Source organism: Dreissena polymorpha, chromosome 16, assembly GCF_020536995.1.
Source record: "Dreissena polymorpha isolate Duluth1 chromosome 16, UMN_Dpol_1.0, whole genome shotgun sequence".
Lineage (NCBI taxonomy): Eukaryota > Metazoa > Mollusca > Bivalvia > Myida > Dreissenidae > Dreissena > Dreissena polymorpha.
This window is the reverse complement of record NC_068370.1, coordinates 8,243,840-8,267,855: the sequence shown is the minus strand read 5'-3', so window position 1 is coordinate 8,267,855 and position 24,016 is coordinate 8,243,840. Positions and strand designations below refer to the sequence as shown.

Genomic DNA, 24,016 nt, shown 5'->3' with positions numbered 1-24,016 from the left:
TTGACAAACAACAGTTCGGGCCCTTTTTAGAGTGTGTATATTGCATTGCGTAATTTGAGCAATTCACACATTTTAATGGCTGTTCATAATGTGATCACAGAAACTTATTATTCGCCAGGCAATTTAAGTCGTTAATTGACACCCCATTGACAAACAACAGTTCGGGGCCTTTCTTGGAGTGTGTATATTGCATTGCGCAATCAACGCTGATACGGGCCGCGTTATCAGTTTGACACGAAGAATGTCACATTAAACATGTTAATCCTAAATGATTTCGGGTGCCAATTAGTGAACTGACAAACAAGGGCAACCCTATAAAAGTTCAAACTTGCCGGACAATATCATCATTTTCAAAATGCCTTCACGGAAAAGCTACACCGCAGCGTTCAAGCTAGAAGTCCTGCAGTACGCAAAGGAGAACGGGAATCGCCCTGCGGGTCGTCATTTCAGCGTGTCTGAAAAGATTATTCGGGATTGGCGGAAAGCTGAAGACAGTCTGCGGCTCTGCAAAAAGTCAAAAAAAGCCAACAGAGGAATGAAACCACGTTGGCCTGAGCACGAAGCCGCGATAGAGAGGTGGGTCTTGGAGCAGCGGGCGGCAAACAGAGGGGTTAGCACGACGCAGATCCGCCTGAAAGCTGTCCAGATGGCGAACGAAGCAGGCATCGTAGATTTCAAGGGCGGGCCATCGTGGTGTCTCCGCTTCATGCGTAGGGCTGCCCTGAGCATTCGTGCCAGGACCACACTATGCCAGAGTCTCCCACAGGACTATGAAGAAAAACTGGCAGCGTTTCGGGCGTTCTGCCCAGAGAAAATGGCCGCGCACAACATTGAGCCGGACCATATTATCAACATGGACGAGGTGCCACTGACGTTCGACCTGCCTCTCAACAGGACCGTCGAACAAACAGGGGCTCATTCCGTGAGCATCAAGACGACGGGCCACGAAAAAGCAAGCTTCACCGCGGTACTTGCAGTCACTGGGGCCGGGACAAAACTGCCACCGATGCTTATATTTAAGCGTAAGACAATGCCGAAAGAAAAGTTCCCGGCCGGCATTGTCATAACAGTGAACGAGAAGGGCTGGATGGACACGGACAAAATGCAAGCATGGCTCCGTGAGTGCTTTGTGAAGCGTCCAGACGGCTTTTTTCATCAAAGGAAGGCGCTCCTTGTGATGGACAGCATGAGGGCACACATCACTGATGAAGTGAAGAAGTGTGTCCTCGCAAAAAACGCCATCCCGGCCATCATCCCTGGAGGACTGATGAAGCTCCTTCAGCCTCTCGACATCAGCGTTAATCGCTGTTTCAAAATGGTGATGCGGGAGTGCTGGGAGCAGTGGATGTCCTCCGGGGAACATTCGTTCACAAACACTGGCCGATTGCGGCGAGCGACACTTGCGGAAGTCAGCGCTTGGGTCTTGAAGGCCTGGGGTGCAGTAAGCGTGCCTTGTATCGTCAATGGTTTTAGAAAGGCGGAGATACTGCCACCTGCCGCCAAACCCATTGATGATGATACTGATGATGACGACGACGACGAGGACAACATACCTCTGGCCACCATCGCGAAAACAATTCCATCATCATTGGCCGAACTCTTCAACTCTGACACAGAGGATGAAGAGTTTGACGGATTCTCGGATGTGGACGACCAATAAATGATGTGAACTGTTATTGTGCCGTATATTGTGTTTGTTTGTTGTACTTTGTTATATTTGTTACAAATTGTTGTAAAAATCGTAACGTCGTACAATAAATTTAGCAGACGACTACTTTTTTGTTGCGTTGTTTAATTTATGTTACAGTACTGTATAGTACCCCAATAGTATCGCTAGTAGTGTGTAACCAACTCGGTGTAAAATAATATAAGGTTACAAAAACAGCGAAACAAAATACCGGAAATGGTTATCAAACTCGCGGATTTATGCAATTCTGACTTAAAAATTTGACATTCTGACTTTGGAAAAAATGATTTTGTACATACATAAGACGCTCCGGAGCATACGACGCATGTTACTTTTGCCTGTAAAAAAGTCGCGACTTATACCCCGAAAAATACGGTATGCATAGTATTTTCACCACTGTAAGTAAGAGTTTATGACCTGTTCTAGAGAATTTTAAGAACATTTGTACAAGAACTGTTCAAGAACTGCCTTCAGGAACAGTTCAATAACTTTTTAAGGACCTTTCCTGTTCTTAAATTATTCTTAAACTATTCTTGAACACTTTAAGAACTTTTTTTGAACAACATGTTTCATTCTGATGTTCTTAAACAGGTCTACACAATGTTTTTGAACATATGATGGACTTTTTAAGAATCCAATATGTTCTTAAAAGGATCTGTCATTGTTCTTGGAAGACTTAAAAGACAAGTTTAAGAACGTTTTAAGGACATCTTATTTCAAGAACAGTTTAAGATGATATCAAGAACTTAAACATTGCATTGCTGTTTTTACAAAGGAAGAATATTGTGTGCACAGGAAGTTGAAACGGAAGGCACATGGTTTATGTTATATTTGAAAATGTAAGTCTTTAATAAATTACCGGCTGAACTGATCAGCTATTGGTTCCATTTCAAGTTCTTTGGCACTGTAAGTGTAACCATTTCAGGGCAACCATTGATTAGTAAATGATTCTTGAACTGAAAATGAGACTATTCATAATCTTTTCAATACATGAATTATTCATGAACATATAGTGCAAAGTTGTATTATGAAATTTAAAGAGTATTATCAAACCACTTGTATCTCAGTTATTAGTGTTATATTTAAATTATTGTTATGTGTTGCTATCAATATGTTAAGTGCTAATACAAGACTTGTTTCTTCTTACCCTGACCTGTTTGTTGAGTAACCTTTGCATAAATTGACAAATTCTTGTTCATGAATAGTTCATGAACACTTCATGCCACCTCAGTTCATGAACTCTTGAAGAACTATGGTTCATGAACTATTCACTGACAGTCCGTGAACAGAAAATGAGCCATTGAAAAATAGAAGAAAAATGTTCATGAACTGTTAATGAACAGCAAAACCCTGAAGAATTTTTCAAGAATTTTGTTGTTCATGAACTGTTGAAGAAAACTTCATGCCATTGGTGTTCATGAATAGTTCATGAACATTTCATGCCATAATGGTTCAAGAATAGTTCATGAACACTTCATGCCATAAGGGTTCAAGAATAGTTCATGAACACTTCATGCCATTAGGTTTCAAGAATATTTCATGAACACTTCATGCCATTAGTGTTCATGAACAGTTCATGAACTAAAATTTCAAGAACATTTCACAGACATGGCTCATTTTCTGTTCACTAACTATTCATGAACAATTCATGAACTCAGTTCACAAACAGTTCATGAACAGTTCATGAATTATTCGTGAACTGCAGAACAACATTTCCAGGGGTGCGGGAAAAAGAGAGGAATTTGTGTCTGTCATTTGACTGTGTTAAATGTGTGGATTGGTCAACCCACAAAATCAACGAAAATTGATGTCCCACAATTAGTACTGATTTTACAGTATGTTTTTGTAGGGGCTAGCTGTTTGAGAGTTTATTTGAGTTCTTAAGGTTAGAAAGAATGGAAAGAATGATTGTTCTGTTATGCCATTTAATTTGGACCAGCCAAGAAACATCATGCATAGAGAACGTATTTCCATCCCCCTTACTGAAAATAAGTGAGATGGGTGAGTAATAGTGCAACTGTACCAGACTTACTACATACACCTTGTGATTGATTGCAACTTACAAGGGCTTTTTCGTCCTGGACTTACTGATTACTGTACTTGAAATTTCAGATATTTGTGTGTAGAAAGATGAAATTTCTCAAAAGAAACACCATGTTGTGTAAAAAAGGACTTATTTCAGTGAAGTCTCAAGGGAGACAACTCTTGTTGTAGGTTTATGTATTTGGCAGATTTACCTCCCTGAAAATATCTTGGTTTATTGGATACACAATCATGTATTGTCATGGAAATGTTAAGTTTACTAAACATATAACTTTTTGTTATAGTCAAATCACTGTTTTTGTTAGCTCCCCTGTTTTCAGATAAATCTTAGCTACACAACTAACCCATATGCCAAGGGCTGCGTCGGTGAACTGCTGTGGTTAAAATCAAATTTTCAATACCTCCATATCACAGTTTTTACTCAAAGTATTCAAAAATATGTCTGTATTTTATTTCGTAAACATCTGATGAAATTATATAACCATAATTTATATAATGGCCAGAAAAAGGCTTAGTGTTCGTGCTGCGAATGTGAAGTTAGCTGATCAGAAGATTGCAACGTTTTCCAAGTCAGTTTTAAAAATGCATTCACACCCTTGTAGGAATTGCTGCTATAGTTTAAAAACATAACTTAAAACTGTGTGTAATTGTAAGACAAACATTCTTTATGTAGTTTAAATTATTACCATTTCAAAATAATATTAATTTTTGCATATTTTTATAATGTTTCCTCCCTTTACATGGGGCAACAAATCATTCTTATCACCAATGCCGATAAGGCAGGTATCTAATGTTTGCTTTTATGAAAATCCACTTTGTTGGTTATCTCTACATTGATTTGCAATATTGCTTGTGAGATAACCTGGCAATAATTATATTTATGAAAGATTTGTAACACTAGTGATGTGAAATGCACGTGCTATGCATGCTGTTCTATGCATGCAGCAGTTGAGTTTCAATCTCTTCTGTGTTGTCTTTCTTATATTTCAAGCCGCCAGATGAGCTGTTTGAAACTTGTAAAATGTCTTGTATATCATTTTTGCCTACATAACAGTTTTGACCTTACATTACTGACAAATTGTGTGGAAGACTTATCTAGCAGAGTTATTTTGGTTGATTTCTATTAAATTGGAAGTGTTTGCTTGCTTAAGTAACAATAAAATGATATACAATATACATGAAACAAAAATCAATTTTATTGGCTGCATTTGAAAAAAGTTTTTCTACCTGAGGGGGGATCAATTATCAGACAGGGTCTGTTATTGTTTGGACTATTAAAATTCTATCTCTGCTTAGCATTAGCCCATGTTCTGTGTGACAATACGTTTGGATAATCCATACAACATCAATGCCTATGTTGACATTTCAACTCTGTGTTTGTCTGTGATACAATGGCCCTATTACAGAATGCTGGCCAGTTAATACAATCAATGGAACGGATGTGCTAAAAGCTTTTACCATAACTAATATCTGAAAAGTGTTAAACAAACACTGTATGTACTGTGGGTTGTGGAGATCAGCTGTTGTTTTTTATCTTTCAGTACCAATCTTTGATTTTAATTTGTTTTAGTAGGGGCCTAATTTGTGCGCCAAATAAAAAGAAACCCAAACCCATTCTCGAAAGAACAAGTACGACAATACACCTTCATTTTAGACTAAATTGTTTGGTCAACTTGAAAAAAATGCGTTTTATGTATTATTGCACACAAAAAAGAATAATTTTTGAAGGTTAATACAGTTTTTTTTTTTGCTTATATTTGTTACAGCCTGTGCCATATAAATTGGGAAAATTAGCGCTATAAACCATGAAATTGGGAAAAATAGCGCGATTAACCCTGAAATTGGGAAAAACTAAGCATTATAAATATGATTATAAGTAACAGAATTAATATTGTTTTTAAGTGCATGTTCAGGGGTTTTTCTAGCCATTTTGGGAAAAGGAGTCTGGTCTAATTGGGAGTTATTTTAATCAGTAAAAGTGGCAAATTTGGAAATTATTTATCGTCAAAAAGGACTAAATTAAAGATATATATTTTGTAGGATGTTTAAAAAATAAAGTTGAGATTTAGAGTTAAGAAATCATAATTAAGTCATAAGAGACTTCTTTCTTAAAAAAAAAGGTGATCTTCAATATTGTAATGTAATCCTTGATGGTTATTTGTTTTACAGTAATATTGCTAATTGAATGCACAGTTTATTGTAAAAAAGTATTACATATCAGGAAAAATATCTTCTCTGGTGCTTTTAGAGGTATATAGTGGGCAGAGTTGCAATTTAATTCAGTAAGCAGAAATCTGCTGGCAGTTCTTCCATCTAATGGATCATTGAATAATTTATCCCCAGGTTCCAAACGCTAATGCATTTGTGAAATTGAAAATGGACTGGTGAAAAGGGGCCCCTGAATTATTAATTTGCCATGGGATATTAGGATTGCATGTTTTTATCAGGACAATGTAGAGCTTTTTAAAAAGAACTGGACCCTGGTTACACTATTATTTCTCTCAAATATCTAATATGTAGTGTGTTATGTTACTTTTCTCTTCTAATAAGCCTTTTTTCCACAGTAGACTTGCGGTCATTATAAAGCCCCATCACCTGAAAAGAAAAAAAACAAGCTTCCAAATGGTGCAGTTATTTCCCAAAACTGATGCACGAAACGCTGGATTTTAGAAGAAAAAATCACGCGAAAAGCCGGATTTTGGTGAAAATAAGGAAAGTCTTAAATAATCAATTTAACATATGTTACTGTTTTTAAAACAAATCCAAGGCAACAGATAATTTAATTATGCAATATTTTCAATTTTCTAAACTGGATTAGGATAACTTATGTATTTAAAGGTAAAAAAATGAAATCTGGGGAAAATTCACCTGCTGAGGGGAAAAAAATCCAAGGGGAAATGGCCGATTTTCAGCGGGTTTCAAAGAAGGAAAAAAAAACCTCTGTGTGTACGATTTCACTGATTACATGTCAACATGTCTGCAGGGATAGTTTATACCAAAGATTTGACGGTGCTTTGCTAGAGATGTGATTGAATGCTTCTCACCAATGCTGCCAGAAATATGGATAGATCACTCATTGGAATAGCATAATGTGAAGTTTTGTGGGGCTCAATCTGTTACCGTTACATCATTTATGTGCAGGAAATATGTCCTAGATATGTGTGTTTGTTCACTTTGTTATTCTGTTGCATCACTCACTGTTACTATATCACATATAACTATATAAGTTTTTTTCATTACTCACTTTGATTGTGTCATCAGGGCCCTTGCTACACTTTGGGGGATTTTGGCCGGGGCCTTTAGACGGGGGAATTTCGCGTCGTTTTGGGCGGAAAGGGGAATTTTAGAAAATCTTTTCAGCAACCATTCAACACTTAAAATTGCTAAATTTTAATGTTATTTATAAAAATATACATTTAATCAAAGGTTAATAGCACGATACCAGCTTGCAACATAGGTATAAAATATAATAAAAAAAAAAAAAAAAAAAAAAAAAATTGAAAGGGGGGGATTTTCTCTGAAATAGAGGGAAAAAATATACTATTTGAAGGGGGGAATGGGGCCAAATTTCGGCCCCAAAAACGATCAAACGAGGGCCCTGATCATAGACAAGTATGTAAGTTTGTTTCATTACATACTGTGACTATTATCAACTCTATACAAAACGCTGTTTTATCACTAACTCACTTTGTCTGTATAACTGGCTACTAGATACTGATACAATTGTCACATTTGTTTTTTGTATCACTGACTGACCCTTTCATCGTCAACTATATTAAAAAATACTGGTGCAGTTCAGTCTGTTGAACTGTGACTATCTTAGTCTACTATAACAAATAGGATTGTGCAATCCATCTTTTGCAGCACTCATTGGGACACTAGCAATAAGCAATCAACTTTGGACAGATATGATTGCCCCATCAGTCTGTTTCACCACAGATTGGACAGATCATGTATACCACTATTTAAGAAAATTTGATATGTGTTAATGACTATTGTATTCATCATGGAACAAATTTATTATAAATATTTATTTTATGCTTTCCGATGGTTTACAGAGAGATATCAGTGAAATAAAACTGGTATTTCACTGTTTTAAACAGTGAAAAATAACAGTGAAAAATATCAATATTTTTCACTGTTTTACTGTGATTAATCAAGCAAAATCATCCAGTAAAACTATTGTACAATGTAAATAAAAGGTGAAAAAGCATAAAATAAAAAGAAAGTTTGTTGGATTCGATGGAATATCGATTTTAATTCACTCATGATCATAAAAAATAAATATTTTATATGATCACAAGTGAATTAAAATCAATATTCCATCAAATCCAACAAATATCTTCTATTTATTTTGAACCCAAGTTATGTAATTTATACAATTTTCAAAAAGTAATTTTTATGGCCCCGGATCGAAAGATCGGGGGTATATTGTTTTTGGCCTGTCTGTCATTGTATGTGTGTGTGTGTGTGTCCCAAAACTTTAACCAAAACTTTAACCTTGGTCATTACTTTTGCAATAATAAAGATAGCAATTTGATATTTGGAATGCATGTGTATCTCATGGAGCTGCACATTTTGAGTGGTGAAAGGTCAAGGTCATCCTTCAAAGTCAAAGGTAAAAAAACTAAATAAAAAACTTTTACCAAAACTTTAACCTTCTTCATAACTTTTGCAATATTGAAGATAGCAACTTGATATTTGGCATGCATGTGTATCTCATGGAGCTGCAAATTTTGAGTGGTGAAAGGTCAAGGTAATCCTTCAAGGTCAAAGGTCACATTTATGGCTTCAAAGCGGCGCAATAGGGGGCATTGTGTTTCTGACAAACTCATCTTTTGTTTTATTATATTACTTATTGATGATTATTTCTTGTACATTTTTATTGCTAATAAAGCATTTTGTTATTATGCCCCCCTTCAAAGAAGAGGGGGTATATTGCTTTGCACATGTCGGTCGGTCTGTCGGTCCTTCCACCAGGTGGTTTCCGGATGATAACTCAAGAACGCTTAGGCCTAGGATCATGAAATTTCATAGGTAGATAGTTCATGACTCGCAGATTACCCCTATTGATTTTGAGGTTACTAGGTCAAAGGTCAAGGTCATGGTGACCCCAAATAGTAAAATGGTTTCCGGATGATAACTCAAGAACGCATATGCTAGGGATCATGAAACTTCATAGGTAGATAGATCATGACTCGCAGATGACCCCTATTGATTTTGAGGTCACTAGGTCAAAGGTCAAGGTCACGGTGACCCGAAATAGTAAAATGGTTTCCGGATGATTACTCAAGAACACATATGCCTAGGATCATGAAACTTCATGGGTGGATTGATCATGACTCGCAGATAACCCCTATTGATTTTGAGGTCACTAGGTCAAAGGTCAAGGTCACGGTGACCCGAAATAGTTTAATGGTTCCCGGATGATGACTCAAGAACGCTTACACCTAGGATCAGGAAACTTCATAGGTACATAGATCATGACTGGCAGATGACCCATATTGATTTTCAGGTCACTAGGTCAAAGGTCAAGGTCACGGTGACCCGCAACAGTAAAATTGTTTCCAGATGATTACTCGAGAACGCTTTTGCCTAGGATCATGACACTTCATAGGTACATTGATCATGACTCGCAGATGACCCCTATTGATTTTCAGGTCACTAGGTCAAAGGTCAAGGTCACAGTGACAAAAAACGTATTCACACAATGGCTGCCACTACAACGGACAGCCCATATGGGGGGCATGCATGTTTTACAAACAGCCCTTGTTTTAGTTGATATTTTACAGTTCAATCATCATGTAAGTGATATTAATGTGTTTGTTACCATGACAACTGTCTGTATGTAACATGAGGAGTCGATCAATTTCATTGGACAACACGTTTTGCACCATATGTTTTATCATTGTTATCATTCATTGAACTTACGCTTGATGATATGTGTATCTGCATATCGGATGGCTGTCAAAGCTTATTGTAGGCTCAAAATCTGTCCTGATGCTCTTCCTTGAAATTAATGATCGATCCTTGACAATTGGGACATAAACGGAATTAGTCTGTGCCCCTGGTTCTTGACAGTTTTGGAATGTGTAATTGTATGGGCCACTTATAAATAGGAAATTTATACCCCATGATGGAACTTGGTAATGCAGAGATAACACATGTGAAGGCCTTTGTTTTAGGATCAATATCGAGTAGGTTGACTCTCAGTTGATAACGCCTGTAAAAACCTGCTTGGGCTTAGTTGCAAACATATTGCAATTTTATTTTCATGTTTTTTGCAGGCATCTTTGTCTGTATTGCTGTTTATCCTGTAATTTTGTTCAATATACTCACGGTATTTACTGCTACTTATGGGATGGCACAGCCCTCAGTGTTCATCCTTTCAGTTTCTGTTGCTTCTGTGTAGCCAGATGCATTGGACAAGTCGATTGAAAATGCCTTAGGCTTGATTAATCAGACAATAATTATTGTTTTATAGGCATTGAAATAGTTTGTAAAAAAAAAAATACAAATAATCCTGAATAGCATTTCAGATTCTTTCATCTCAAATATATGAACCTTGCTGCATTATTTGAACTTTCTTATGTTAACAAATTACACCATTGACCATTGTGATCAGCTGTTTTCATTGAAATGTAAAAATCATGTGTCATAGCACCCATGTGATGGAGGAAAAGTTAAACTGATTTCCAACAAGTGCTTTGGGTACAAGTTGTCATGTGCTTTGAAAAGATTGAGACATTCTAAGACTGCGTGGTAGCTGTGTATTGTAGACATGAATTGACTTGACTGCCTGGTAGCTGTGTATTGTACACATGAATTGACTTGACTGCGTGGTAGCTGTGTATTGTAGACATGAATTGACTTGACTGCATGGTAGCTGTGTATTGAAGACATTAATTGACTTGACTGCGTGGTAGCTGTGTATTGAAGACATTGAATTGACTTGACTGCCTGGTAGCTGTGTATTGTACACATGAATTTACTTGACTGCGTGGTAGCTGTGTATTGTAGACATGAATTTACTGCGTGGTAGCTGTGTATTGTAGACATGAATTGACTTGACTGCTTGGTAGCTGTGTATTGTAGACATGAATTTACTTGACTACGTGGTAGCTGTGTATTGTAGACATGAATTGACTTGACTGCATGGTAGCTGTGTATTGTAGACACGAATTGACCTTCCAATACACTTTAATTACGATTACAAACAAAAAAACACCTAATATTTGTGTAAACAATATTGAAGGTCAAAACAACTGAAGCTTTGAATGTTTCACATTTGCATCACCTTCAAAAAAAAGAACAAAAACACATGTGAGCTACATGTCTGATAAATCTGGGTGTTTTTTTATTATTAAACATTTAAGGTTGACATTATGTTTTCTGTTAGTTTATAATTGATCATATATCTATTGAACTTAAAAATGGCACATGATTTTGTATTATTGCTACCCCGTGTCATTAATTTGGAAGCAATTATACTTGCTTGAACAGGACATTAATAGAAAAGAGATTTCAACTGGCGAATGTTTAATTGGGTCTATTCATATTTGTTTTCCATTTGATCAATTGATCGGAGAAGTGTAATTGCCCTTGGGCAATTAGTGCAAGACACCTAGGCAATACCCAGTCACTATTCATTTCAATAAAAATATATTCAAATTACAATGTCAACTTTGTCGAGACTTGAACTTTTATCTGGTTCTCTCATTCTTTAGAAATTATTTCCAATATTTAAATAATGGTTTAAATATAAATTTTTGAAATGAATGAAGATAGAATAACTTGATACGGTGATTGAAGGACACTTATTTCTTCCACACATTATATGCATACAATGGCTTCCTATTTAATTAATTTCTACCGCAACCTGTGTGATAATTTCTTGCCAGAACAAGTCTTAAATCATTGTTCAGATTCTTTTTACAGTAGCATTTAGGTTTTAAATTGCTTATGTACTTAATTATTGAATTGGCGAATTATAACATGAATGTTTAACTTTTTTATGCTTGAAACAGTTTGTACAATTTTAATTGATTATATATACTTTAAAAAATTGTTACAAAATACAGGTGCATATTTCAAACTTTGAAGGTATTTCCAAAGACACTTTAAGTACTGGTTTTTCCTAGCAAAGGCACTTAAAGATAGTGTCTAATTTGCTAAAGTTTTTTGAAATTGAATGAGACTTAAAGTAATCTGTTTAACTTAATATGAATACTATTTATAAGTCAATAATTTGATGAAAACTAGGTTGACCTCAAACTTAATGCTAGGTTGGCGCTAAGGAAAAAAAATTAGTAGCCAAATTTCAGCACAACGATGACGACCCACATTATAACCTTATTTTCTCAATGAACCACATAATCATTATCATGAATCTATAGGTATCAACAATGACTGTATTAAATTATCAACGAAGTCACATTTAAATAAATTATATGTTACCTGACATCAAATAATTTCATTTTTTTTTTTTTTAATTTGTCAATTATATTTATTTTCATGCACTGGCATAAACGGTATACAATGTTAGAACTTTCAGATATTCCCTGGTCTTTGATTGGATGGGTCTTGCGTAACTCCTATTCGCCCCCCCCCCCCCCCTTCTCCCAATAATTTTTGCCGTAGTCTGGTGCTTCTTGATTCTTGAAAAATAAATTTTCTGCAATGTATTCTTGAATTGACATATTTTTCCATAGTTGCAATATATTATTTATTCAAACGTACCGGTGAATTTGTAAGTCTTAAATACTGCATGTACTGAGCGGCTAGGCTATATTTAGTTACACATCGTCTGTTTAAAAAAAAAGCATGCTTTGCATGTGTAGAACTTGGCATTGCAGACGATAGCAATAATTTCGTGCTCTTTCTTACAACACGGGTTTTACATGGCATAACGGTATTAAAGCAAAGTGAATAGTTATTATCACGTGGTTGTAGAAAAACGGTGTACCGGTAAATCAGTTCTACAAATAGACATGATAAGATATACATGCATTGGATTTAATTTGTTACCGCATCAAATTATTAACGGGTTTTGTTTTTTACAACTTACTCACCGTAAGTCATTTTACACTGCTCACCAATTGCAATTAATTTCGCATAATTAATGATTGTTTACAGTACGGTACATAGGTGTGATGATGATGCCCGAAACCGCCTTTAATGTACTGCTTTACCGGTTTTATATTGCGTATTAATGCTACAACTGTGATTAATTGTTAATAAACCTGCAATAAACGCTTACTCTGTGACCGACGTCAATCAAAAATAATAATCACTAAATAACTCCGCCTCCATAAACATTCTCGTAACCGATTGGACGTTTAAAATCACAGTTTGGCGACTGGAAAGTTACCCCAAAATTTCCCATGATGCATCTGTCAGCATACATGACTGTGTTATGTGGCTTCAATATATGATACGGGCATCATCTCTTATCAGTGGACTATCTATTACTACCTGGAGCTTTTATGGCGATTACATGTGGAAATCGGTACCGAGTTCTCTTTAAAAGTAGGGAATATTATATACTTATAGAGAAATATCAGGGTTTTTTGCAATCGCCATTTTCATTCACATTTTAAACTTTATTCGCCAGCTGAAAGATTCAATCGCCTTTGGCGATTTTGGAGATCGGAAACGCTAACATAGCTTAATGTCTGCATTTTGAAATGTTTTTCAACTTGCAGTGCAAGAAAATCTATTATATAATAATGCCTCAGCCTTGCTAATGGCTGTCGGAAGGGCATGATAGTGTTACCCCTGTCTGATTGTGTGTTTGTTTTTGAGAGTGTGTGGGACATTCCTTTTCCGGTTCATTACTTTGTTGTACATGAGATGATCATTATATCAGGATGTAGTGTCATGTGCAAAGCCATGTTGCTCTCTTTAGGGTCAAGGTTGGCTGAAATGAGTATCAGATCAACACAATATGTGGTGTGCAACAAACTGTTGTCTCTCTTCAAGATCAAGGTCATAGTGGGCACTTGTTTTGCACATATCTTAACTGAATATAATAAGAGTTCATTCAAATGTGTGTATATTCCATAAAGGTATAAACTGAAAGTACTTTTTGAGTAAGCCCCTTAGCCCCTTAAGTTTGTATTTCATTATGACTTATCAAAATAGATTTGCTCAAATGATCATCATATCAAGAATATGTATCTCATGCAACAACCATGGCACTCACTGCATGGTCATGGTCTACTTGGACACTTGAGATTTTCGCATAATACTTAAACGTATATAGTTAAAGCTTTTGTGTCTTATAAATAACTTTGTTGTGCATCATGTCAAAGAAAATTGGCACAAATGATCTTTTTACTTCAAGTAATCATGTTGCTTGCTTAGAAGTCAACGTCAAGTTGTATATTCATTACATACCAATAACTGTGTTGTGCATCACAGCATTTTGAAATTGATTTGGAAAAATAATCATTACATCTGGACAATGGGTTGCGTGAGCAAAATAAATTGTCAGTTGGACTCTTGAAGTTGTGCTTAGTCCTTGGTATTGAGACATTAGTTGCCACAGACAATCGTTCCAACGCTAATTTCGACAAGGCAAACCTTTGTTCCTATGTTGTTTTTACAACCTGGAAATTTTGTAACTACCTTATTTTGAGTACCCAGAAAATTCTTCCTACGCTGTTTTGACAACCCAGAAAATTGTTCCTTATTTTTTTTTGCATTTGTTCTTAACAATATGTTGACAGCCCGGACATTGTTTACCACAGTGACATAATGATACCCTGAAAATTGGTTCCTCTATTATGACTATCCAGAACTTTCCATACAAGTTGCATTTATAAGAATTGGTGCCAATTTTGTGAAAGGAATAAAAAATGAGAACAGCATTAGAAGTTGATATGTTGTCCTTAATTTAATTTGTAATAATGATGTTATGTCCTAGAAAGTACAGAAATGAAACAAAGCTTATTTACATTTATAATATATACATATATAAATACAATAAATTTTGCACACAAAAGCACAAAACACGAAAAGAAGCACAAATATACATTTATATGAATATTGATGTAAATTGCTGCATGGAAACAACTAAAAACAAATTCCCCACAAAACACCTGGCACCTTCCATGTGCTCCTCATAAATAACGCTTACGACTGGTGTCACATTTAAGTTTATTAAAGCAAGTCAAGATTTTAGGTAGGCAATTGACAGTGAAAACCCTTCTCAAAATTAGAATATTAACGACTTTCCCTAGAAACTAATGTCAAGCATTTGTAGTCCTTATATGGTATTAATGATAGTAAACATTTATGTAACCGTGACACTGCTGTTCATTTGTGCATCTGCAATTTTTGTAATCATTTTAAGATGTCATGTTGTAGTACAAAATATGGTGTTCGAATAAAAGTCAATGTCAGATATGAGTAATTATTACAAAGAATCTGTAAATACATTCTTAAAATTGGTACATACATGCTTAACTTTTCACGTTTTGTTTGGCATATATTAACACTTTTTTGTGTCCAGTGCAAAATAGAGGGGGCACCTGGTTTATTGTAAACTATGTTTAATTATCCCCACGCTTTTCAAAAAGGATATTGTGGTTATCTCCGCTGTCTGTCCTGTTGTCCGTCTGTCCGTCCGTCCTGGCCACTATCTCCTCCTACACTATTAGCACTAGAACCTTGAAACTTACACACATGGTAGCTATGAGCATATGTGTGACCCTGCACTATTTGGAATTTTGATCTGACCCCTGGGTCAAAAGTTATGGGGGTTGGGGTGGGGCTGGGTCAGAGATTTTCACTCATTTTTTTAGGTTATTTTACATTAACTTCTTCATTTCTACACCGATTTACTTCAAATTGATACTGAACCTCTCTTATGACAATACGGTCAATCTCAACTATGCATGGCCCCATTACCAACGCCCCGCCCACATAGACCACACCCACCCAAAATTGCCTTTTACTATAATTTCTTCCTTTCTACACCGATTCACTTATAATTGTCCCCTACCGGTTTCACCATATTGCTTGACAATAGCCTTGTTGATACTGAACTTCTATAATGACAATACGGTCAATCTCAATTATGCATGGCCCCATTACCAACCCTGGGGCGCCCCTGGGTCAAACATGCGGCGTGGGGATACGCATCAGCCTCTGCCGCGCCATTTCTAGTTTTAAAATATACTGCATTTGTAAAAAAAGAAACTAAAAATCTCAAACTTAAATTGCAATGCTAAAATACACTTAAGTATCAGTTGTTTCTAAAATGATTTCTGTTATTTGCTTTTTATGGCCTCCAGTTTTTTACATATGAAATCTTTCATATATAAGGAATTAATCTTTTAAATGTCTGCAGGCCTTTGTTTGTGAGTAATTTAAATAGCCCACTTTGTTTTGACTGGTGGTTTGGAACACTGAGCAGTAGGCATTCTATAGATCCAGAAGATATTGTCATTAGCAGACAGATTACATGCCATTATTCAATGAAAATAAATTATTTAACTTTCTTTCAATCTAAATACAACTTTAAGTTTACCAAAAGTTTAATAATTGACCTGAACAAGTGTCTTGTCTTAAATATTTTATAGAATCACTTCCACACCAATATTGACACATAAATGTTAAAATAAAATCAGGCAAAATAATTTGCATACAGTTAATAACTGCTTTAGCCTTGTATGTCAGAGATTTAGTGTAAAATAGTTAATAACTGCTCTAGCCTTGTATGTCGGATATTTAGTGTAAAATAAAACCATATTCCTTTGTCCCTCCACCTTGAGTGTAATTTAGCTCCACTTTTATATAATGGTCACATGATCTCTTCAGAGCTTTGTCGTAAAATTTCCCTTGTCAATGGCAGGCAGAAGAGTCAATATTTATTCAATTGGTAAAAGCTTTAATATAGACATACCAGAATTTTATTCTCTCTATCATTGTATTGATGCCTTTGCATTTATCAAAGGCTATTGGTGAAAACATAAAATCTTCTACTGGAAAACAAGCTTGAGGCAAATTTGATATCTCTAATATACAGTTGACTGGTGATTGTCTTTCCCTTTATCAGTGAAACAGGACATATTTTAGTGTTTAAACTTGACTTTTAGTGTATGACGGATAGTAATATAGCTGAACAGGACTCTACACTGGTAAAAGGGAAGTTTTATAAGTGTTTTTAACCATTGACAGGAAATTGCTGGGCTAGTGATAGCTGTGTAATGTTTGCAAATAACTTTCAATTATAGATTGAAAAGTTATTGCGTATTACTGTCTGCCAGAGATTGAGTTGACAGGAACTGATTATCTGATAATATTTTCAATGTATTGATCTCGAGAGTGTATAATAGGGAGACACACTTTGTCACAGTTGATTACTAGGCACTGATATAGCACTGTGGTAGTGTAGGTTTACAAGGGCACACATGTGGCAGCCTCTGTTCTTCATTTTGTTTCCTGGTTTCTGAACATAACCGGCACTTGACAACCGTGGACACAGATCCGTATCCTGTCTCACAAGTGGAGGAGAATAGGAAAGCAGCCATTGTGACTAATTGAGAGGGCTTTATTTAGTTGGACCACTAGATGAGCAGCTTTTAGTGTTCCAGTTGTCACATCGAGGATCGTTTGTGAAGGAGCCTAGGGAGTATTTATATACCACTGTCCCAAAAAGTTCATCAGTGAAGCCATTCTCTGAAAGCCAATACCTGCCTGCAGACAAGATATCAACCCACGCACAGCGAACAGCACCGGCTTGAAGCTGAACTTTACTATGCCCAGTGGTTATTGTGTCTGTGTATGATGTACCTAGCCTACAGTTACCCACTTGGACAGCCAGCCATCCCCGCGCTAGGAGCCCATACGCCCATAGCAACCGCCGACTACTCACACCCGCAGTACGTGACCGCTGTGACAGCACCCTCTATAGCTGAGCCCTACCTGGTCCCCGTGACTGCAGCACACCAGCCCCTCCAGGCTGCCCCAGCTCCTTACCAGGCCCTTACACTTGCTGTCTGCAGAAAGGTAATGGCTGTTTTCATAGTTTAAACCATTTTATTTATTTTGTGTACTTAATTGCATTGAAAAGCTCTCCTTGGGCTTTTCCTGGAATAAACCAAAACTGTTTTCGTAAAGACCTTTAAAGCGCTCTCCAAGTTTAGTAGGGGCGAACTAGGGAGCTTTCATTTTGCAAGGCTTATTCTACATGTCACTGTTAGGATTTATGTACTTTTGTGTTTTTATATTGAAATGCACATTGTGTTTTAATTAGTATTGTGTGCTTCACTGTCCGATTGCTTCTTCAAGATTGTTTATGTGTAAGGTTTAATTATGCCCCCCTTCGAAGAAAAGGGGGTATATTTCTTTGCTCATGTCGGTATGTCGGTCTGTCTGTCGATCGGTCGGTCCGTCCGTCCACCAGGTGGTTGTCATACGATAACTCGGGCCTAGTCTGATAAGATTTGACTTCTGTAGTTCATGATTATCTATGTGACAAAAATGTATTGTGAATGAATGTATGACAGTTTAATTGTATTTGTGTTAAAAAAATTAAGGTAAATTTGTTTAATTGTGTTTTATATAATTAAGTATAGTATAAACCTTTTTCATGTTTTGGGGAAGTTTGATACAATTTGTAAAATTTAAGAGTTTCAAAAGAAAAGTGAATATATTAAGCCTGTACTAAGCCTATAAAAATCTGGTGTTGTTTGCCCATCATTGTAGCTTTTCAATATGATGAAAATAGGATATCCATTATCCTAGATTAAATCAGAATATTTTGTGCCTAGCCTAGAGTGTAGTATTTGATGACATATAATGTGTTTTACGCTTCAACATTCCAACATTTGGTTTTGCGGGTATATGACCTATATAATGGGTGTATGTACATTGTAGTACTGGTATTATATGTAAAAATTTTAATAATTACAATGGCGTTTAAAAAAAACTGTAAAAATTAAGCACTATAAATGATTAAATATAACATGTAATACGGAACTTAAGTGAGACAAGTTTTTTACGCAACATATTTTGCAATACCAGGTAACAAATAACCTGAATATCTGTTTCTGTTTATTTTTACCTATGTGATACTTTTCCATGTCAGGTTTCTTTTTTTAAACATATAAATATGTCTGCTTAATACTATACTAAAATAACTAGGTTTATTTTTTTTTAACCAGGTTTTCCGAAGGAAAAAACTGGTTATTAGATTGGCGAATGCGGGCGGGCTGGCTGGCGGGCTGGCTGGCTGGCTGGCGGGCTGGCGGAATAAGCTTGTCCGGGCCATAACTATGTCGTTCATTGTCAGATTTTAAAATCATTTGGCACATTTGTTCACCATCATTGGACGGTGTGTCGCGCGAAATAATTACGTCGATATCTCCAAGGTCAAGGTCACACTTTGAGTTCAAAGGTCAAAAATGGCCATAAATGAGCTTGTCCGAGCCATAACTATGTCGTTCATCGTCAGATTTTAAAATCATTTGGCACATTTGTTCACCATCATTGGACGGTGTGTCGCGCGAAATAATTACGTCGATATCTCCAAGGTCAAGGTCACACTTTGAGTTCAAAGGTCAAAAATGGCCATAAATGAGCTTGTCCTGGCCATAACTATGTCATTCATTGTGAGATTTTAAAATCATTTGGCACATTTGTTCACCATCATGGGACGGTGTGTCCCACGAAAGAATCACGTCAATATCTCCAATGTCAAGGTCGCCACGACTAAAAATAGATTTAAAAAAAAAAAAAAACTTACAAAGGGGGTTAATTTTTTTTGGTCATTTCAAAAGTTCATTTTGAGTTTTCTCCCTTTATCAGATTTTTTTTTCACAATGAAAACCTGGTTTTGTGACAATTTTGTCCCTTGTTGTAAGTTAAAATGCATTATGCGAGTAAAAATAGCTTTTAGCAAAAATAATGATGTTTTGACAATGCCCTATCCGTAAGATCAGGTAACATTCTGAATGAGCAAGGAAGTTTAATATTACACACTAGATCTTTGTTACGGATGCCAAGCTCAAGATAATTTGCCTTATTTTGAAAATATTTTCATTTTAATTGTTTTCCTGTTTGAAAGCAATAATTTTGGCAGGGAACACTTTGTGTTTCTTATCAGATGGAGCCATCACTCTACATATTTTTGGTGACTATTTAGATGTTGTTGATTCTTGTGCAATTTTGATACTTTATTATTTAATCTATCTGTTTAGGCCTCATTAAGGGTTATTATTTAAAAAAAAATGTTTTCCTCTTTCATACAATTTTGTGCATAGTTTATTAATTTTAATTTGCTGTTATGTCATTGAAGCATTTTGGCTGAACTTTGCGTTGTTATTTTCTATTTAGTTGAATATCAAGCTTTAAATAAGGAATGCAGACATTCTTTACTTCTAACAATAAAAAAGAGAATTTCTGTAGGTTTGAAATGTACATCTTCACCATGTATTTGGATTTTGACAATTAAATGCAATTGAAAAAAAATTCCCTGCATAATTTATCACAACTGTTTGAATTGTCTGCAGCCTGGTTAAGTTCTCCATTATGTTCAAAAAATATAATTTGGTGTTAATTTGGATGGTAATTGGTGACACCAAAGATTTAAATGGGGTAAATACATATGGAATCATCTTGGGCAAAGTTGGTCAATATTTGTGTCTCAATAAAGGCCTTGGGCAGTGCATTTCATGATTGTTTCATTGTTGATACAAATCTTAAAGTTTCATGTCTTGTTTATGCTTTCTACTTCATGTCTTTTAAAAATATTTATGTTAGTTATCAAATAAACATAAAGACACATTAAGTTTGTAGAACAGATTTTGATTTTTCAGGAATTCAGTTTTATCATTTGACTTTGGTTAAAACTATAAAATCTTGATAAATATTAAACTGTTAATTTTTAAATTTCAAGCAACTAAATTGCCTGTATTTCTATTGAAAATTTTGAAGTGTCTGTACCTTTCATTCAGATAAAATCATAAAATTATGAGGATAATGGGTGTAAAATTTCTCTAATATGTCAAGACAGGTATATTTATTGTGGGTAGAAGCTCTTCAATGGGTGACGCACACAGATGTATAGTCCTATTGCTTGTATTCTTGTGTTGAATTTGATAAAAGAGTCATCCTCTCATTTTGAGTGTTTGAGTGCTGTAAGGTTTTTTATGGCACCAATGTATTTCACAATTTTCAATATATTTATGTAAACAGTCATTATTTTCTGGATTGATAAATGTAATTTACATTTTTAGGAAATGAAAATACATTATATTTTTTTAAGTAAAAACTATGGCTACATATATTTCTTATCAAGTTGAACAAACTGTACCTGTTAAGTTCTTATATGGACTTGATTTTTTATCAGATCCATTTTTTGTGGAATTAAATACACCCCTGTGGAAACACAAATTATAAACTATTACTACATAATATTATAACTGGTAGTTCAAAACTGAAATGTAGAAAGAATTTTACTATTTGTATCACTCTGACATTTAAAGTCAATTACACCATAATGGCCATCATTTCCTCCAGACTTGTCACATTTTCTGAGTTTTCTTCACACTTGTATTTGCTTAAGGCTCTAAACATTTTTTTGCATTCTCTGTGACAATTTTCCAGCGCATGCAAACATCTTCATTTATTTTATAATAAGGCGTCATATATTGTCATGAAAATGTTCATGTTTTGTTTAAACCTTGTATACTGTCCGTGTCCTTTTTCCACTAATTTGGTGGGACATTAATTTATGATTAAAAAAAAGTAATAGTCATTTTAAAGAATTTTAATTAGTGCAGTCATCTTGTCAATAGTGTTTTTTTTCATTTTATGTAAAAATGTTTTCTACTGTTTAAATTATTACAGATTTATCTTGTATGATGCTTTTTTTTCAGATGTATTTTATACATTAGAAAATGGCTTTTTAAATTCAGTGTGAAAAGGGGATCATAATATTATTTTGGTAAAAGTACAAAGAAAAGCTCATTCAGTCTGCGAATGCCCCTCGTTACACAAAAAAGCAAATCAATGAAAGGCAAAGCAAAAAAAACACTTTAAATAGCAGCAACATACAAAATTGTCCATGTAAATGGAATGCCAATGGAATATATTTAATTTTCCTTTGTTAGTTACCAAAGCATTGCTGAGGCAATAATGACAAATTGTTGACAATACATTTTTGGCAAACATTGCCATCATGTTGATTACAGGTAATCAATGGAAATGGTAAATTACATTTTGTGGCATTTGGAAAGGCTGCCAATCATTGGCTTTGTGCCGCAGTTACCATCATTTTGAATCATTGAAAGGAATATTCCGAGCATTGTCAAATGTGTGAACTGTCGATTATTTTCTAGGACAATTCAGCAAAGCACAATACGCTCATGATTCTTGTTACGTGAATGACATTGTGTGTTACCCAAACATATGTGTTCACAATGAAAGTAAAAAGTTCTCAAAATGTTAATATATTTTAAATTAGCACAGTCATGATGAACAAACAATTTTCTGACATGTTGTCTTAAATTTGGTACTGTGAAACCATTATTATTCGTCCGACATTAATTTTCGCCTTTTTCGTCCTTCGACCGATGGACGAATTCAAGATCCTAACGAACAATCATGTCCCATATTTGAAACAAATAAGACTGAATTACCGTAGGCATGAGGCATTTAAATCCAGCGTAATCCACGCATATACACAGGGCTCGAAATTAACACTCGCACACTCGCAAAATGCGAGAAAAAAAGATTGCAAGGTAGGTTATAAGCCACTAGTATTTTTTGCAAATAAGTTATATTGCTTAATGCGTTCGACGGCGTGAACGCTAAACCGTAGGTCAATTTTTTGTTTGTCCGAATACCCATATGCGGAAGTGCGCACCTTGTTTGTTGACTGGTATACTTATAATACAGATACACAGATGGTATTGATACAAAGAACACGAAACAGTCGACTATTCACACTCAGGTTAAATCCGGTTTTGACACAAAGGGGTGTTCATTATACAGTGTACTGACAACTGACATTTCCTGTTAAACGCGAATGCAATAATGCTGTATGGAATGCGTCGACTTCGTTTAGGTATAATAGTGTTGATTAGGGCTAATTGTTAACAACTTTATTACCCATTGTGTGTATTGTGTTTTTCAGGGGTGTTGCAGATTATACAGCCTACACGCGGCGAATCCGGATTAAAGACAATACTATTAAACGCAATTAAAATATGACGATGTGTGATCAACACCTGACTGAAATATATTCTGCGCTTTGTTACGAATTATTAAAGAACATTTTGGCAATTGGCTTCGTTGTTTTAAACACTCGTTAACGATCATTCAGTCCCACTTATCCGCTTTCATAACAAAGAACGTGTCAATGACATAAAATAACAAGGGACAGTTACTATCACCTAAAATAACAGACTTGTTAATTGGCATATGCCAAACAAGGCCCACCTCCTGCAAGTGACTACCAAGTGTCACCTCTCTTTCCCCAGCACAATTTTTTCGCATCCGCTTATTACATGTATTACAAACAAATCGGACGTTTTTTTTTCAAAACCAGAAATGGACGAATTTAAGAGCGGACGAAATAGTCATTTTTATGAAAAGGGCGAAATTTTGTGCCAACGAAAATAAATGGTTTCACTAGTATTTGATTGGAAGTCCTTTTCTCTAGTAACATTGTCATTATGATTGATTTACAGATAAATGGCCTAATCATCTGAGTATAGGCCTTCATAATTTCTATAGTTCGTGGTCTAATGGCTTGCACATGTGTTGGAATTCTTCCGTCACCACTCAATGGGGGAATATTGGCCCTTTATATTTTTTATAAACATTTCTCTTATGAGAATTATTGCTTTTGCTGATGTCTTGTGGTAATGATCTGCCTTGCTTGAAGGTTAATTTAAAAATAATTTATTAAAGATAAATTCAGAAAAACTACCTGAATTTACCAGCAGTTATTTTCTTCAAATCACTGTTATTTGTATTAATTGTTTGGGACCAATGTTTGCAATTAAAGCAATATTAAGGTATTTTGGAATTAAATCTGGCACATTTCATGTTTAGTGAGAAATTGAAACATGAAGAATTATTTTAATCTTTGTCCTACATTGCTTGGGCATTGGGTTTTGACTTGGGTTTACAATTAGATTCTCTCCATTATTTATCATAATATGTCTTTACTTATCCCTTGAAGCCTTTATGAGCACATAATTACTGGTTTAGCAATCCAAATCAGTTTCTAAAACCGTATATGTGTTTGCTCTAGTAACACAAGTTCTT

The 24,016-nt window shown here is 35.3% G+C and overlaps 1 protein-coding gene across 3 annotated transcripts in view; it reads left to right on the top strand.

The window, feature by feature from the left end:
* The first annotated feature begins 16,744 nt into the window (after positions 1-16,744).
* LOC127862602 (polypyrimidine tract-binding protein 1-like) overlaps positions 16,745-24,016 on the top strand; it is a 66,587-nt gene continuing 59,315 nt past the window's right edge. Inside the window, exon 1 of one of the 3 annotated variants that reach the window (XM_052401793.1) lies at positions 16,745-17,746. In XM_052401793.1, the coding sequence (XP_052257753.1) occupies positions 17,522-17,746 (225 nt within the window). In that variant the 5' untranslated portion in view covers positions 16,745-17,521. Of the gene's footprint in view, positions 17,747-19,829; positions 19,872-24,016 lie in introns of those variants that run through there. The other 2 variants (XM_052401794.1, XM_052401795.1) reach the window with 2 other exon arrangements.